This window comes from Neomonachus schauinslandi, chromosome 2 (assembly GCF_002201575.2).
Source record: "Neomonachus schauinslandi chromosome 2, ASM220157v2, whole genome shotgun sequence".
Taxonomy (NCBI): Eukaryota; Metazoa; Chordata; class Mammalia; order Carnivora; family Phocidae; genus Neomonachus; species Neomonachus schauinslandi.
This window is the reverse complement of record NC_058404.1, coordinates 21,322,026-21,338,867: the sequence shown is the minus strand read 5'-3', so window position 1 is coordinate 21,338,867 and position 16,842 is coordinate 21,322,026. Positions and strand designations below refer to the sequence as shown.

General features: G+C 36.5%; 1 protein-coding gene across 1 annotated transcript in view; it reads left to right on the top strand.

The window, feature by feature from the left end:
- Positions 1-16,842, top strand: part of ZDHHC2 (zinc finger DHHC-type palmitoyltransferase 2) — an 82,684-nt gene that overhangs the window by 27,349 nt on the left and 38,493 nt on the right. The window contains exons 2-4 of the mRNA XM_021694116.1: positions 597-623; positions 1,757-1,851; positions 10,771-10,891. Coding sequence (XP_021549791.1) covers positions 597-623; positions 1,757-1,851; positions 10,771-10,891 — 243 coding nt within the window. The remainder of the gene's footprint in view (positions 1-596; positions 624-1,756; positions 1,852-10,770; positions 10,892-16,842) is intronic.

Genomic DNA, 16,842 nt, shown 5'->3' with positions numbered 1-16,842 from the left:
TGCAATAAATGTCTCTGGAAATGTAGTGATCTGAAGAATACTGCTTTTATCTGAACCTCAAGTTGGAAGGCAGACTAAGAAACCGTCGATATAGGATTAAGACCCACAAGGAGCGCGCCTCATGGGTTTTGTTTTCTGTGTGGTATTCAGGGCTGAAATGCCAACAGAGCCCGGGCTGAATGCAGACACCAGTCTTCCTTCTTCCCCCTCTCTCCCACAGTGCTCACCTCTCCTCTAAATGAAGTTGAACAAATATTTAAAGAATGTTGATTTGAAGGGGAGCCAAATTATTTTTTTTATTTATTTATTTTTAATTTTTTATTTATTTGCGAGAGAGAGAATGAGAGACAGAGAGCATGAGAGGAAGGAGGGTCAGAGGGAGAAGCAGACTCCCTGCCGAGCAGGGAGTCCGATGCAGGACTCGATCTGGGGACTCCAGGATCATGACCTGAGCCGAAGGCGGTCGCTTAACCAACTGAGCCACCCAGGCGCCCGGGGAGCCAAATTATTAACCTACTCGAGAGTCCTATGTCTCTTTCAGGCCCTGTGTTTGCCATAATTGTCATAATCTCTTTTTTTTCTGTTTATTTCTATAGTGTCCATGGAAAACGTTGGAGAACAAGGTAAGATATGTTTTATTATTGCTTTAGATATAAAATTTTAAAAAGAATTTTAAAAAGTAGTATTCGTTTAGATTTGGTTGGAATTAATAAATTATACTTTGAGATTGTGCAGTCAAGGTGGGGTTAAAGACTTCTCTCAGTCTCCAGACTGAATTCTTCAGGCACTTGGCAAAGACCTCTCCCTTGAAGTGGTAGCCATTGTGCCAAAGATTCTTGTGGTTTTGAGATATAGGAATATCAACAATCTCCTGTTTCAACTCAGAGTATTACCCCATACCTGAGTCACCCATTCTGTTTGTGGAAAATGTCATTAGCTCTAGTCATTTCACACTGATTTAAGTGCCTTAATGGATTATTGAATTTTTAAGTGATTCTATGAGTATAATCATTTTTTAAAAAGAAGATAAATAATAAATGAAGAGTATCACCATTCTTTAAAAAATTGCCACACAGTTTTAAGATACCAAACATGCTTTATTTTAAATTGGCATATTTTATTCAACTGTGTCTTACAGAATTAATTTATATATTAATGTATTATCCAGAATTGATCATTGTCACTCTATACAAAATTAGTATTTTATATTTGCATAGTACATTTCAAGACTAAAACATCATATAAAGTGTGTTTATATACATTGCCTGAAAAAAGTATGCTTTTCTTAACAATTGTTCCATGTGATAAACAAGACATTGGACTCCTGTTGGAGTAAATCTCTTTTCGTCCAGATGGTCTCTGTTTAATTATGTAGTCATTAAACAATCAGGGCCAACAGATTTGACCACTGCTAAGCAAAATTAGCAAAGAACTTCTCAAATAGGAACTGCTTTTGCTATTTGTCAGTGAAGTGAAGTTCTTAAAGCCTGAATGTTTTAACATTTGTTTAATTCTGTGTTTATTATTTAAAATGGCAGGCATAGCTTCCTTACTTTTATAATTTAGGAAAGGTCGCTGTAGCCTTTTGGCCAATAGATAGGCCTGTCTACAGATGAGAGCTTTCCTTTCATGGGATATTAAATAATTAAATTATTAAAGGATTTGGTTAATTTAGAACAAGTAGATCTTCTGTGAATAACATGATTTCAATTTGTATTTGCATATTATAATGATAATTATGTTCTTCTCATTTTAGTTGTGTGCCTGATTGCTTATCATCTACTTTTTGCAATGTTTGTCTGGTCATACTGGAAAACTATCTTTACATTACCAATGAATCCTTCAAAAGAAGTAAGTTAAAATATTAGTAGAGTTATCCTAAAGTTGGAAATCAATAATATTGATGTCTGAAGAATGAATTTTATGTCTTTTTGTTAATGTTTCAAACTTATTGAGTGAGTGTACTGATTTGTTTTTATTAATGTGTCTTTTGGTAAATACTTGAATTTTCACTTGGCAAATACTATTTTTGCACTGAGTGAGTATTGTATATCTGATATTAAATCTGTTGTGTGTTCCATTTCTACTTTAGAGTCAGACATCAGGGTGGATGGATGGATATATAGATAGAGCTGAAGGTAGACATTGCTATATTATAATTATCAATTATCATACTAACAGTAGATTCTTTGGCTGTCAACCACCAGAAACAACAACAAAATAACAATGTAACTAATCATCTCTTACATTCAAAGTCTGTAGCTAGTCCACAGCTTCTTGCTCTGACATGTGTAGCCTCCATTTCCAACATCACCTCTTGGCCTAAGATGGATGCTTCAGTTCCAGCCATCGTGTCTTCCTTCCAGACAGCAGGGCAGAGAAAGTAGGATAGAGGAGTAGAAGTAAATGTCCTTCTCTTCAAGGATACTTTCTGGAAGTTGCTGATGCCGGCAACTTACTTTAGCACTTAGTTATATGGCCACATTTCTTTGTGCAGAAGGTTGGGAATGTAGTCTTTATTCTCAGTGGCCATGTTAACCATATTAACCATGTCAGAAAGAAATTGTGGATAATGGGGGAGGGCGGAATAGCATTCTCAGCTACAGAAGGTTTTAAGTAGAGTGATATGGTCAAATTTACACTTCGAAAAGATCATTCTAAGTGTTTGTTTCTGTCTTTCGCCCTGGTTAAAAGTTGTTGGAGCAAAGGACTATGTCTTACTCCTTTCTGTATTCTTGGCACTTATTCCGGTACATGTTTGTTGAATTGAAATAAACTTTGTTCCAGTAATAATAGTAGAGTTTTAGTTAGCCAAGTTAAAAAAAAAGAAAGAAAAAAGAAAGGTCTAGGCATCGCTGCAAATTGTTCCCTGAAGTAATCTGTTTAAGAAATGCAGCTGTGGTCAAAAAGGCCAATAAATACGCTGTATGACCTGGGAAAGGATATTAAAAATAAAACCACAGATATTTGCACAGAATTAGTGGTATGTTTGGCTTAAAATGTTTTACATGTAGCCTGTTTTTCTTCTACTCTCCATTAATTTTTTTTCCTACCTTTTTTTTTCCTTCCTCCTGCCATGTTTACTTCTTTCCTATTATCTCTCTTACCCCCATCCGATCTTAGTTGTAAGTATGAAGAAGAATGCAGACTCCTGTCGTAGGTGATCTCATCCTCTCTGGTGCTTTACCTATGACCTCTGTATTGACAATTCCCAAATCTATTTCCAACTCTGACCTCTCCTGTTGCAAACTTACATATTTCCCTGCCAAACATAGCTCCTTAATCCACTGACACCTCAGACACAGCACATCAAAAGCTGAAGTCACCCCCATCCCCCTTCCCAAACCGTGACTCATCTGTTTCTTATACTGGTTAATGCCACTGCCATCCAGCTCATCCTTCCTGACATTCCAGCCTTCTGGCAGCTTGGCAGCCTTGCCTGGAATTCTCCCGCTTTCTTGTCCCTCCCCCAACATCCAAATCCTGCTGATATTTTTATTTCCTAATTTTTCTTTTCTTGTTCCAACAACCCCCCCTTTTCTTCCTTTCTTTCTTTTTTTCATACCATTACCCTAATTTGGGGTCTCAATCATCTCTTTTGTCTGAGACATAGCAGTCTCCCATTCGGTTTCACTATTTACAGTCTTGCCTACATTCCCTTCCCAGAGCCCTGCAAAATTTCATCCTTTACCCCAAAACTGGAGGTCTAAAATCAACTTTAACTCTTCCCACTCTACATCTGAGAGCCCTTTCAACCAGTTTCCCTATTCTGTGTATTTTCAACATAGTATCCAGGGATCCTTTCAAAACATAAGACAGATCATATCATTCTTTTGCTCAGAACTTTCCTTTGATATCGGAGCTCACTCAGAGTAAAAACAATTCTCTACTGTCGCTTAAAAGGCTGCGCATGCCCTGCCCCCACACCACCTTTCTGACCCTCTTTAGTGCTGCCTTAGTCACATTGGTCTCCTTGCCCATAGGTCAGTATGCATGTTTCTCCCTCAGGGGTCTTGAAACCTGGTATTTTTCCTTGATCTGGAACATTCTTCCCATAGGTAACTGTGTGGCCAGGTCCCTTACTTACTTCCTATCTCTATGTCTCTGTTCAAATGATACCTTCCTTATCTTTAAGGCTTTCCATGACCACTCTGTATAAAATGGTAAAATCCTATCCCCGGAATTCCCTATAAACCTTAACCTTGCTATATTTTCCTCCATAGCATAGCATTTTATAACTCATTCCATATTCATTTTTTATATTATTTCTAGAATGTAAGCTCTGCAATGGCATGAACTTTATCTGTTTTGTTCACTGACCCATCGCTAGTACCTAGAGCAATATCTGACCCATAAAAGGTACTCAGTAAGTATTTGCTAAATGATTCAACGTAGAGTAGAAGCTGGTGTGTACAGATGCAGGTTTGTGTTTATAGCTTTGGCAGAAGTTGAAGTAACTTCTAATTTCTCCCTAAAAGTATATGTGAGATCATTGGCTACGAATGGGAGGGAGGTAGGTTGACTGAGGTTGAGGAGAGCAGATGTTCAAAATAGTGGTTGGAGAGAGTGGGAAAGTAAAATGAAAAACACAGAAGAAATGACACAGTATTGAGGGAACAGTTGAGATTGAGGACAGTGATTTATACCTGTAGCAGGCTTTGTTGGTGATTTTTCTACAAAAAAACCCTCCATACCCTTTATTCAATTCCTACAACTGTGTGAGATAGATACTGTTTATTACTGTTTTACAAATGGAACAGTAGGCTCTGAATGTTGGCTAAGTATCCCAGGGCATCTAAAGCTAGTGTGTGGCAGAGCTAACATTCAAAGCAAAGTTGTTCTGACCATCAAGCCTACACTCTTCCCAGCATACATGCTCTAGTATGGAAAGTGCACACCACAGTTGGGGGCAGGGGTGCAGCCAGGACATCAGTTGGAGCTTGGGGAAAAAATAGCAGCACTTCCATTTATAAATTATGTTTTTAGTGTTTCTTTTTTTAAAATTAAGTTACATATATAAGGCATAGAAATTTATAGAAATATATATGAAATATATAAAAAATATATAAAGTATATATATACACTTCATATATAATAGCTAATAATAAATATATAAATAAATATGCATATCAGTCTCAAATTATTTTTTTACTGATGGGTCCATGATCAGAAGAATTTGGAGACCATTATTATGAAAGAAAGAGTCCTGACTTGCTGGCTAAGAATCTTGAGTTATTCCATTAATAAAATGCAAGATCTCACCCTAATCTTTTAATTGGTCAGCAACCAGAGACCCTCCCATTGTAAAATGAGGGATCCTTGTTAATTAAGTTGACAATAAAGTGCTCTCAACTGCTAAAAATCTTAGAAAAATGGGACTAAAATAGCAGGAGAAGGGGTAGTATAAGAAAATAATGTTAATACTTTCTTGTTACTATTGAGAGAATGCTAAGAAATCTGAAAATAAAATTTACCTTTTTAAATAACAGGATAGTTAAATTGCTAATAGTTTCTCAATTTATAAGATTTTCTCCCATGAAAGTAAGATAACCATACTAAATTATACTTTGAAAATGGAGACTAAACAAAAAGAGAAAGGAAAAAAAAAATCACTCCACGCTAATATAGCCAGTTTACATGCTGAATTTCTTTTGAGTTATTTTTCCTAGTTGTATTCAACATGCACATATTCTAGGTTTTTTTTTTCCCCACATAGTAGTCCATCATTGGTTTACGGTCATTTTTAATAATGGCATATTTTTCTCACTGAAATATGTAAAAATTTACTCTGTCACATCCCAAGTTGGAATTTTAGGCTGATCCCAACTTTTTGTATTACAGATAATTTTGTTAACATGTTTGTACATGTTTTGTACACACTTTTTACCTATGTTTTGGAATATTTCCTTAATATAAATTCTCAAAAGTCAAATTACTAGATCAAGGAAATTTAAGTCACTTTGCCAAATTGTTTGAAAAGAAAATGATCACAAGTTACAGTGCCAACGGTTTTATCAGAACTTTGGCTTTGCATGTTGTCATTAAGAAAGCCGTTGGTTGCCAAGTCAGTGGGCAAGACTGTTCTATGTTTTAAGTTGTACATTTTAGATACTGATAAATTGTGTGTTCCTTTTTGTCCTATGTGAAAAACAACTAGCAAAAAATACCATTCTGTGAGTTTTCTATTTGTTAATTAGATTTCAGGTTTTTTTCTTAATTTGTATATCCTCTTAAAATTATACTCTTCTTTAACCTGAAAACTCTGATTTCAGATCTTGGTTTCTGATATCATTCTCTAGGTAAGGAAGGAGGAATCCTTGGAGAAATGGCTGATTCTAGAACTAGGGCAGGAAATAAGAGTGTGGGTGGAGGGATGGGTGAAATAGATAAAGGGGATTAAGAGTTAGAAACTACCACTTATAGGGCACCTGGGTGGCTCAGTTGGTTAAGCGACTGCCTTCGCTCAGGTCATGATCCTGGAGTCCCGGGATCGAGTCCCGCATCGGGCTCCCTGCTCGGCAGGGAGTCTGCTTCTCCCTCTGACCCTCCTCCCTCTCATGCTCTCTGTCTCTCATTCTCTCTCTCTCAAATAAATAAATAAAATCTTTAAAAAAAAAAAAAAGACACTACCAGTTATAAAATAAATAAGTCACAGAGATGAAAAAAGTACGGCATAAGGCATATAGTTAATAGTATTGTAATAATGTTGTATGGTGACAAACGGTGACAACACTTAACATGGTGAGCACGGAGTAATATATAGAATTGTTGAATCAGTATGTTCTACACCTGAAACTAATACAACATTGTGTGTTAATTATGCTTAAATAAAAAGTAAAAATTAAAATTAAAAAAGATGAACCAGAATATCTTACAGGGATGAAAAGTAAGGTAGTACTCAAAAGTTAATAAAATAGAGTACTTTCTTGACTTATGACGGGTTTACATCCTGATAAACCCATTGTAAGTTGAAAATATAGTAAGTTAAAAATGCACTTAATACGTCTAACCCATTGAGCGTGATAGCTTAGCCTAGCCGACCTCAAACATATTCAGAACACTTACATTAGCCTACGTCTAGGCAAAATCATTAACACAAAGCCGATTTTATAATAAATTGCTTAATTTATTGAATACTGTACTGAACGTGAAGAACAGTGGCTGTGTGGGGACAAAAGGGTTGTTACATGGATCGGGTGTTTACCCTTGTGATCGCGTGACGGGCAGGAGCTGTGGCTTGCTGCCAGCACCCCACATCGTGAGAGCGGATCATACTGAATATCACCAGCCTGGGAGAAGATACAAATTCAGAATTTGAAGTATGGTTCCTAGTGAATGCGCAGCACTTTCACACCATTGTAAAGGCCAAAAAATCGTTGAACTGCTGTAAGTTGGGGACAATCTGTAGGTTGATGGTGGCTTATCGGGGGGACACAGAGCCAATTGAAAACTCCCAGTGACCAAAGCTAGAACAATTTGAGCAATAAAATAAACTAGTATTGGATTATAACCCAAAGTATAAAATAAATATCTGTGAGTCTACTGATAAAAGTAAATGAATAAATGCATGAATAAACAGGGAGAAAAGTCTCTTTCATAGAAGAATTTCAAATAATGTAGATACTCTGCCTTTAAGAGGGACAAGAATAAAAACCCCACTCCATAAATGTAGGTTGCATGTGGTGAATTTCTTTCAAAGAGTACAGGATAGAAAAGGGAAAATCATGAGGAACTTTGGAGTCGAGAAAGCTGACAAACACTGCCTCAACCAGGTGACCGAGGTTCACGTCAGCACTGATAGGCAATGTTGATACCATATGCCCTGATAGGATGTGGTAAGAATGGCATTTTACCTCTGGGGTCTTCATCCCCCTGACAACTAATCTCAAACCAATCATGAGAAAAACATCAAATTTTAATAGAGAAGCATCTTATAAAATAGCTGGCCAGAATACTCAAAACTCTCAAGGTCAATAAAAACAAGGAAAAGCTGAGAAACTGTCACGGTCAGGAGGAACTTAAGGCGATAGGACGAATAAATGTACTGTGGCATACTGGATGGGATCCTGGAACAGAAAAAGAAATTCAGTAAAAACTAAAGAAAACTTAAGAAATCTGAATAAACTATGGACTTTAGTTAATAATAATGTATCAGTATTTATTTACTAATTGTGGTAAATGTGTCATAATGTACTAATATATGATGTTTAATACTGCGGGCAATTTGGTGAGAAGATATATGGGAACCATGTAATATTTTCTCAAATTTTCTATGAATCTACAGTGTTTCAAAGTTGATAAAACTATTTAAACAAAAGAATATGCATTAATTGGCCAGAGGACTGTCATAACCTGTAGGTTGGTGGTAGGTCAGGGACGTTATCTTTTCCACCCTAGGAAATCTTCCATTCTTTCAGATCTCTACAAATGTCGTCTTTCTTCAAATCTATGACATACCTTTGCACATCAAAGTATTCTGGGGGAAAGGACTGTATATTTGGTGCATTCCAAGGTAGAATTAGATGTTTGGACATCCATCCTATACGAGTAATAATTCTGCCAACCTGTATTTGGTTTTCTGGACCTGATGCAGTGTGTTGTTTATTTATTAATAAAAGCATTAAACATCTGAGGAGTCTTTCAGTTCTGTTACTCATTTTTTAAAAACTGAGATGTAAGGTAGCAAGCAAGTGAAGAGCAACTGACAGAAAAAATGCACATAAATGTGACCTTCATTTATTTGTTATTTGTATTCATTTGAGAGAGGACTGGTTGAAGTATAATTTTGAAACACTATGAAATTAATTGATAGGAAAGCAAATGCTGTGGATTTCAACAGAAGGAATATTTAATGTGGAGAATACTTTTTTCAGTTACCTTGGAAACTCCTAAAGATTTAACTATAACCTATCTACTAGTTTAATGCCAGTAAATTTGATATACTAATTTAGAATAATTTATATTATGTAAATTCATACTTAAAGAAAACTTTTTATTTTCTTTACCTTAATGGGTCTGAAATTTTATAGTATATTTAACTAAGTGTCATGCATATGGGAATATTATGGTAACTTAGAAATTATCTACATTTGAAAACTGGAGATTTGTTTTTCTTTTTAAAATAACCTCAGTAGGGTGTCTGGGTGGCTCAGTCAGTTAAGCCTCTGCCTTTGGCTCAGGTCATGATCCTAGGGTCCTGGGATCGAGTTCTGCGTCAGGCTCCCTGCTCGGTGGGGAGCCTGCTTCTCCCTCTGCCCCTCCCCCCATTCATTCTCTCAGTCTCTCTCTCTCTCAAATAAATAAATAAAATCTTAAAAAAAATAAAATAACCTCGGTAGAATTGTCAACCTCTAAACATATATTTTTAATTTTTATTTCTCTAAAGAGAAAGATTTGGGCTCAAGTATCATGACCTCATTTTCAACAAATTGCTTTTCTTTCCTTCATTGACATAATTAGATCACTTTTTCAAAACTTAAATTGTGAAATATATCATACATACAAAAAAGAATGTATAATTCACAGTTTAAAGAATAATAAAATGAAAATACCTAAAGTCACCCAAGTATTATAGAAAACATTATTTATATTTTCGGTATTTCCTATGTACCTTCATATTGCATTTCCCTGCATTCGTCAAGAAGTAACTACTCTCCTGAAGTTTGTGTTAATCATTCTCTTGTTTTTCCTTATAATTTTATTATATATATTTATATATAAATTTATGTAATATATACTTATATATAATTATATACTTATATTTAATAATTTTATTATATATTTGTATATAAATATATTATTTATAAATTTATATGTAAATTTATATAAATTATATATAATAAAATATATATAAATATGTATATATAATTATATATCCGTCCCTATAGTGTATAGCTTTCTCGTTTTAAAATTTTATATAAATGGAATCCTATATGTTCTGTAAAATGATCTGTTCTTCAACAGTATGGTGAGATTCTCTGTTGCGCACAGCTGTGATTCATTAATTGTTCAGTGTAATATAGGATTCAATTATGTGGATCTATCATACTGCAGTTTGTTATCCTTTTGATGGACATTTGGGTTGTGTTTAATTTTTTACATTTCAAACATCAATGCTGTGAATATCCTTGTACATGTCTCCTGGAACACATTTATACTTTTTTATACAGACTTTTAAAACTGTTTTTTGTGGTGTGTGTGTGTGTATGTGTGTGTGTGTGTAGCCCAAACCAATTTGATTTTTCTCAAATAAGTATTTTTTAATTGGGTAGGCCAAATTGGCAGTTTACAAAGTAAAATGCATGATTAGTTCTTTTGAGTGCTAGAGAATTCAGGTAATGATTATCCCTAAGTTAAAACTCACTTAGATGAGAAAACATGTTTGATGGGTTTGTTTCTATTTTTATTCCTAGTAATATCCAGTTGAAAATTTATCCATTGAGCCAAATTTGTTTATTTTGCCATTTCATTTATTAACATAACTAATATTAGGGGAGACCTCTACAGTTTATAAAACAATTTTACATACTCTATTCCTCTTGAGTTTCACAAACATCTGAGGAAGTAGGTATTATTAATTACTCCCTTTTTCTAGATTCATCAACTAAGGCTACACCGGATTAACGGACTTGCCCAGATTCAAACTCTGTTACCACTCTGAATCTATATGATAGATACCATTAATATCTTATATATACCTTTTTTGTAGGTGTAGTAGACCACTGTGCTATTTCTTGAGAACACTGACTTAAATTTAATTTTCTCCCACAGTTCCATCTCTCTTATGCAGAGAAAGAATTGTTGGAGAGAGAGCCAAGAGGAGAAGCCCATCAGGAAGTTCTTAGGCGAGCAGCCAAAGATCTTCCCATCTATACCAGGACCATGTCTGGAGGTACACAATTATGAGTGCTTTGGCACCATTGTTATGGTGACTGTCAGCATATTTATATACTTGAAACTGTCAAACCCTTATTGAAAATCATTGTGTTCTGTCTTGGGTAGTTATTAAATCTTTCCTATACAATTCCATAAAACAGACACGTGAATAATAGCATGGCACAGAGATCTCAACCACATCCGCACTTACGTTACTTCTGTGACTTCTCTAGTCACTTACTTGGGACTCAGTGGAGATGTTAGAACTGCTGAAATCTTGATTTTTAGTTGTATTTGTTTTTTTAAGTTCTGAAGTTTTAATTATAGATCTTCCTATTCTTATTTAATTGAAGGGAACAATATCTATAATGAACATAACACTGGCAATTTTGCATAAATTTAAAGCAGTAATTGTATAAAGTGTGTAAAACTTAAGGTATTGATATAATTTATCTTTAAAATTTATGGAAATTTTAATTATTTTCCTTTTTTTTTTTTTTTTACAAATGCAATTCAGTTAATCTCTTTTACCTGGGTCAAGATTTTTTTAGGTAGTTTAACGCTATCTAATTAAAGAATTGTCTTAAAAATGGACATACACAGACTACTGATATTTGTCCACCAAGACTCACCGAGAAATTTTGTAACTTGAGGCCTGCGCCACCCATTTTGGTGGCCATGTGGCTGCTGAGGACTTAAAATGTGGCCACTCCAGGGGGCGGAGCAAGATGGTGGAGGAGTAGGAGACCTGGATTTCGTCTCCTCTCAGGAATTCAGCTGGATAGGGATCAAACCATTCTGAACACCTACAAACTCAACAGGAGATCGAAGAAAAGAAGAGCAACAACTCTCTCATCAGAAAAGCGACCACTTTCTGGAAGGTTTTTTCTGATTTGTTTAGAGTATATTTTCTGGGGACGTTGTTACTCTGCTAGCATTTTGTTCTCTCATTCATCTATTCTCCTCTGCACAAAATGACAAGACGGAAAAAATCACCTCAACAAAAAGAACAAGAGGTAGTACCGACTGCCAGGGACCTACTCAATACGGACATTAGTACAATGTCAGATCTAGAGTTCAGAATCATCACTTTAAAGATACTGGCTGGGCTTGAAAAAAATACGGAACTTATTAGAGAAACCCTTTCTGGAGAAGTAAAAGAACTAAAATCCAACCAAGTAGAAATCAAAAAGGCTATTAATGAGGTGCAATAAAAAAATGGGGGCGCTAACTGCTAGAATAAATGAGGCAGAAGAGAGAATCAGTAATATAGAAGATGAAATGATGGAAAATAAAGAAGCTGAGAAAAAGAGAGATAAACAACTACTGGATCACGAGGGCAGAATTCGAGAGATAAGCGATACCATAAGACGAAACAACATTAGAATAATTGGGATCCCAGAAGAAGAAGAAAGAGAGAGAGGGGCAGAAGGTATAATGGAGCAAATTATAGCAGAGAACTTCCCTAATTTGGGGAAGGAAACAGGCATGAAAGTCCAGGAAGCACAGAGAACCCCTCTCAAAATCAATAAAAATAGGTCAACACCCCGACATCTAATAGTAAAACTTACGAGTCTCATAGACAAAGAGAAAATCCTGAAAGCAGCTCGGGAGAAGACATCTGTAACCTACAAGGGTAGAAACATTAGATTGGCAACAGACCTATCCACAGAGACCTGGCAGGCCAGAAAGGACTGGCAGGATATATTCAGAGCACTAAATGAGAAAAATATGCAGCCAAGAATACTATATCCAGCTAGGCTGTCATTGAAAATTGAAGGAGAGATAAAAAGCTTCCAAGACAAACAAAAACTAAAGGAATTTGCAAACACGAAACCAGCCCTACAAGAAATATTGAAGGGGGTCCTCTAAGCAGAGAGAGCCTAAAAGTAACATAGACCAGAAAGGAACACAAACAATATACAGTAACGGTCACCTTACAGGCAAGACAATGGCACTAAATTCATATCTTTCAATAGTTACCCTGAATGTGAATGGGCTAAACGCCCCAATCAAAAGACACAGGCTATCAGATTGGATTAAAAAACAAGACCCATCGATATGCTGTCTGCAAGGGACTCATTTTAGACCCCAAAACACCCCCAGATTGAAAGTGAGGGGGTGGAAAACCATTTACCATGCTAATGGACACCAAAAGAAAGCTGGGGTGGCAATCCTTATATCAGACAAATTAGATTTTAAACCAAAGACTGTAATAAGAGATGAGGAAGGACAATATATCCTACTTAAAGGATCTATCCAACAAGAAGATCTAACAATTGTAAATATCTATGCCCCTAACATGGGAGCAGCCAATTATATAAGCCAATTAATAACAAAAGCAAAGAAACACATCGACAACAATACAATAATAGTGGGGGACTTTAACAACCCCCTCACTGAAATGGACAGATCGTCTAAGCAAAAGATCAACAAGGAACTAAAGACTTTAAATGACACACTGGACCAAATGGACTTTACAGACATATTCAGAACATTCCACCCCAAAGCAACGGAATACACATTCTTCTCTAGTGCCCATGGAACATTCTCCAGAATAGATCACATCCTAGGTCATAAATCAGGTCTCAACCGGTACCAAAAGATTGGAATCATTCCCTGCCTATTTTCAGACCACAATGCTTTGAAACTAGAGCTCAATCACAAGACAAAAGTCAGAAAGAACTCAAATACATGGAGGCTAAAGAGCATCCTACTGAAGAACGAATGGGTCAACCAGGAAATTAAAGAAGAATTAAAAAAATACATGGAAACCAATGAAAATGAAAACACAACTATTCAAAATCTTTGGGATGCAGCAAAGGCAGTCCTAAGAGGAAAGTATATAGCAATACAAGCCTTTCTCAAGAAGCAAGAAAGGTCTCAAGTACACAACCTAACCCTACACCTAAAGGAGCTGGAGAAAGAACAGCAAATAAAGCCTAAACCCAGTAGGAGAAGAGAAATAATAAAGATCAGAGCAGAAATCAATGAAATAGAAACTAAAAGAACAGTAGAACAGATCAACGAAACTAGGAGCTGGTTCTTTGAAAGAATTAACAAGATTGATAAACCCCTGGCCAGACTTATCAAAAAGAGAAGAGAAATGACCCACATCAACAAAATCATGAATGAAAGAGGAGAGATCACAACCAACACCAAAGAAATACAAACAATTATAAGAACATATTATGAGCAACTCTATGCCAGCAAATTAAATAACCTGGAAGAAATGGATGCATTCCTAGAGATGTACCAACTACCAAAACTGAACCAGGATGAAATAGAAAACCTGAACAGACCTATAACCACTAAGGAAATTGAAGCAGTCATCAAAAATCTCCCAAAAAACAAAAGCCCAGGGCCAGATGGCTTCCCAGGGGAATTCTACCAAACATTTCAAGAAGAATTAATACCTATTCTTCTGAAACTGTTCCAAAAAGCAGAAATGGAAGGAAAACTTCCAAACTCATTTTATGAGGCCAGCATTACCTTGATCCCCAAACCAGACAAAGACCCCATCAAAAAGGAGAATTACAGACCAATATCCCTGATGAACATGGATGCAAAAATTCTCACCAAAATACTAGCCAATAGGATCCAACAGTACATTAAAAGGATTATTCACCACGACCAAGTGGGATTTATCCCTGGGCTGCAAGGTTGGTTCAACATCCGCAAATCAATCAATGTGATACAATACATTAACAAAAGAAAGAACAAGAATCATATGATCCTCTCAATAGATGCAGAAAAAGCATTTGACAAAGTATAGCATCCTTTCTTGATCCGAACTCTTCAGAGTATAGGGATAGAGGGTACATACCTCAATATCATAAAAGCCATCTATGAAAAACCTACAGCGAATATCATTCTCAATGGGGAAAAACTGAGAGCTTTCCCCCTAAGGTCAGGAACGCGGCAGGGATGTCCACTATCACCACTGCTATTCAACATAGTATTGGAAGTCCTAGCCACAGCAATCAGACAACAAAAAGAAATCAAAGGCATCCAAATTGGCAAGGAAGAAGTCAAACTCTCACTCTTTGCAGATGATATGATACTTTATGTGGAAAACCCAAAAGACTCCACCCCAAAACTGCTAGAACTCATACAGGAATTCAGTCAAGTGGCAGGATATAAAATCAATGCACAGAAGTCAGTGGCATTCCTATACACCAACAACAAGGCAGAAGAAAGAGAAATTAAGGAGTCGATCCCATTTACAATTGCACCCAAAACCATAAGATACCTAGGCATAAATCTAACCAAAGAGACAAAGGATCTGTACTCAGAAAACTATAAAACACTCATGAAAGAAATTGAGGAAGACACAAAGAAATGGAAAAACGTTCCATGCTCATGGATTGGAAGAACAAATATTGTGAAGATGTCAATGCTACCTAGAGCAATCTACACATTCAATGCAATCCCCATCAAAATACCATCCACTTTTTTCAAAGAAATGGGACAAATAATCCTAAAATTTGTATGGAACCAGAAAAGACCCCTCATAGCCAGAGGAATGTTGAAAAAGAAAAGCAAAGCCGGCGGCATCACAATTCCGGACTTCCAGCTCTATTACAAAGCTGTCATCATTAAGACAGCATGGTACTGGCACAAAAACAGACACATAGATCAGTGGAACAGAATAGAGAGCCCAGAAATGGACCCTCAACTCTATGGTCAACTCATCTTTGACAAAGCAGGAAAGAATGTCCAATGGAACAAAGACAGTCTCTTCAACAAATGGTGTTGGGAAAATTGGATAGCCACATGCAGAAGAATGAAACTGGACCATTTCCTTACACCACACACAAAAATAGACTCCAAATGGTTGAAAGACCTCAGTGTGAGACAGGAGTCCATCAAAATCCTAAAGGAGAACACAGGCAGCAACCTCTTTGACCTCAGCCGAAGCAACTTCTTCCTAGAAACATCGCCAAAGGCAAGGGAGGCAAGGGCAAAAATGAACTATTGGGACTTCATCAAGATAAAAAGCTTTTGCAAAGCAAAGGAAACAGTCAACAAAACCAAAAGACAACCGACAGAATGGGAGAAGATATTTGCAAATGACGTATCAGATAAAGGGCTAGTATCCAAAATCTATAAAGAACTCATCAAACTCAACACCCAAAGAACAAAGAATCCAATCAAGAAATGGGCAGAAGACATGAACAGACATTTTTCCAAAGAAGACATCCAAATGGCCAACAGACACATGAAAAAGTGCTCAATATTGCTTGGCATCAGGGAAATCCAAATCAAAACCTCAATGAGATACCACCTCACACCAGTCAGAATGGCTAAAATTAACAAGTCAGGAAATGACAGATGTTGGCGGGGATGCGGAGAAAGGGGAACCCTCCTACACTGTTGGTGGGAATGCAAGCTGGTGCAGCCACTCTGGAAAACTGTATGGAGGTTCCTCAAAAAGTTGAAAATAGAGCTACCATATGATCCAGCAATTGCACTACTGGGTATTTACCCCAAAGATACAAAAGTAGGGATCCGAAGGGGTACGTGCACCCCGATGTTTATAGCAGCAATGTCCACAATAGCCAAACTGTGGAAAGAGCCAAGATGTCCATCGACAGATGAATGGATAAAGAAGATGTGGTATATATATACAATGGAATATTATGCAGCTATCAAAAAGAATGAGATCTTGCCATTTGCAACGACGTGGATGGAACTGGAGGGTATTATGTTGAGTGAAATAAGTCAAACAGAGAAAGACATGTATCATATGATCTCAGTGATATGAGGAATTCTTAACCTCAGGAAACAAACTGAGGGTTGCTGGAGTGGGGGGTGGGGTGGGAAGGATGGGGTGACTGGGTGATAGACACTGGGGAGGGTATGTGCTCTGGTAAGCGCTGTGAATTGTGCAAGACACTTGAATCTCAGATCTGTACCTCTGAAACAAATAATGCAATATATGTTAAGAAAAAAAAAAAAGAAGAA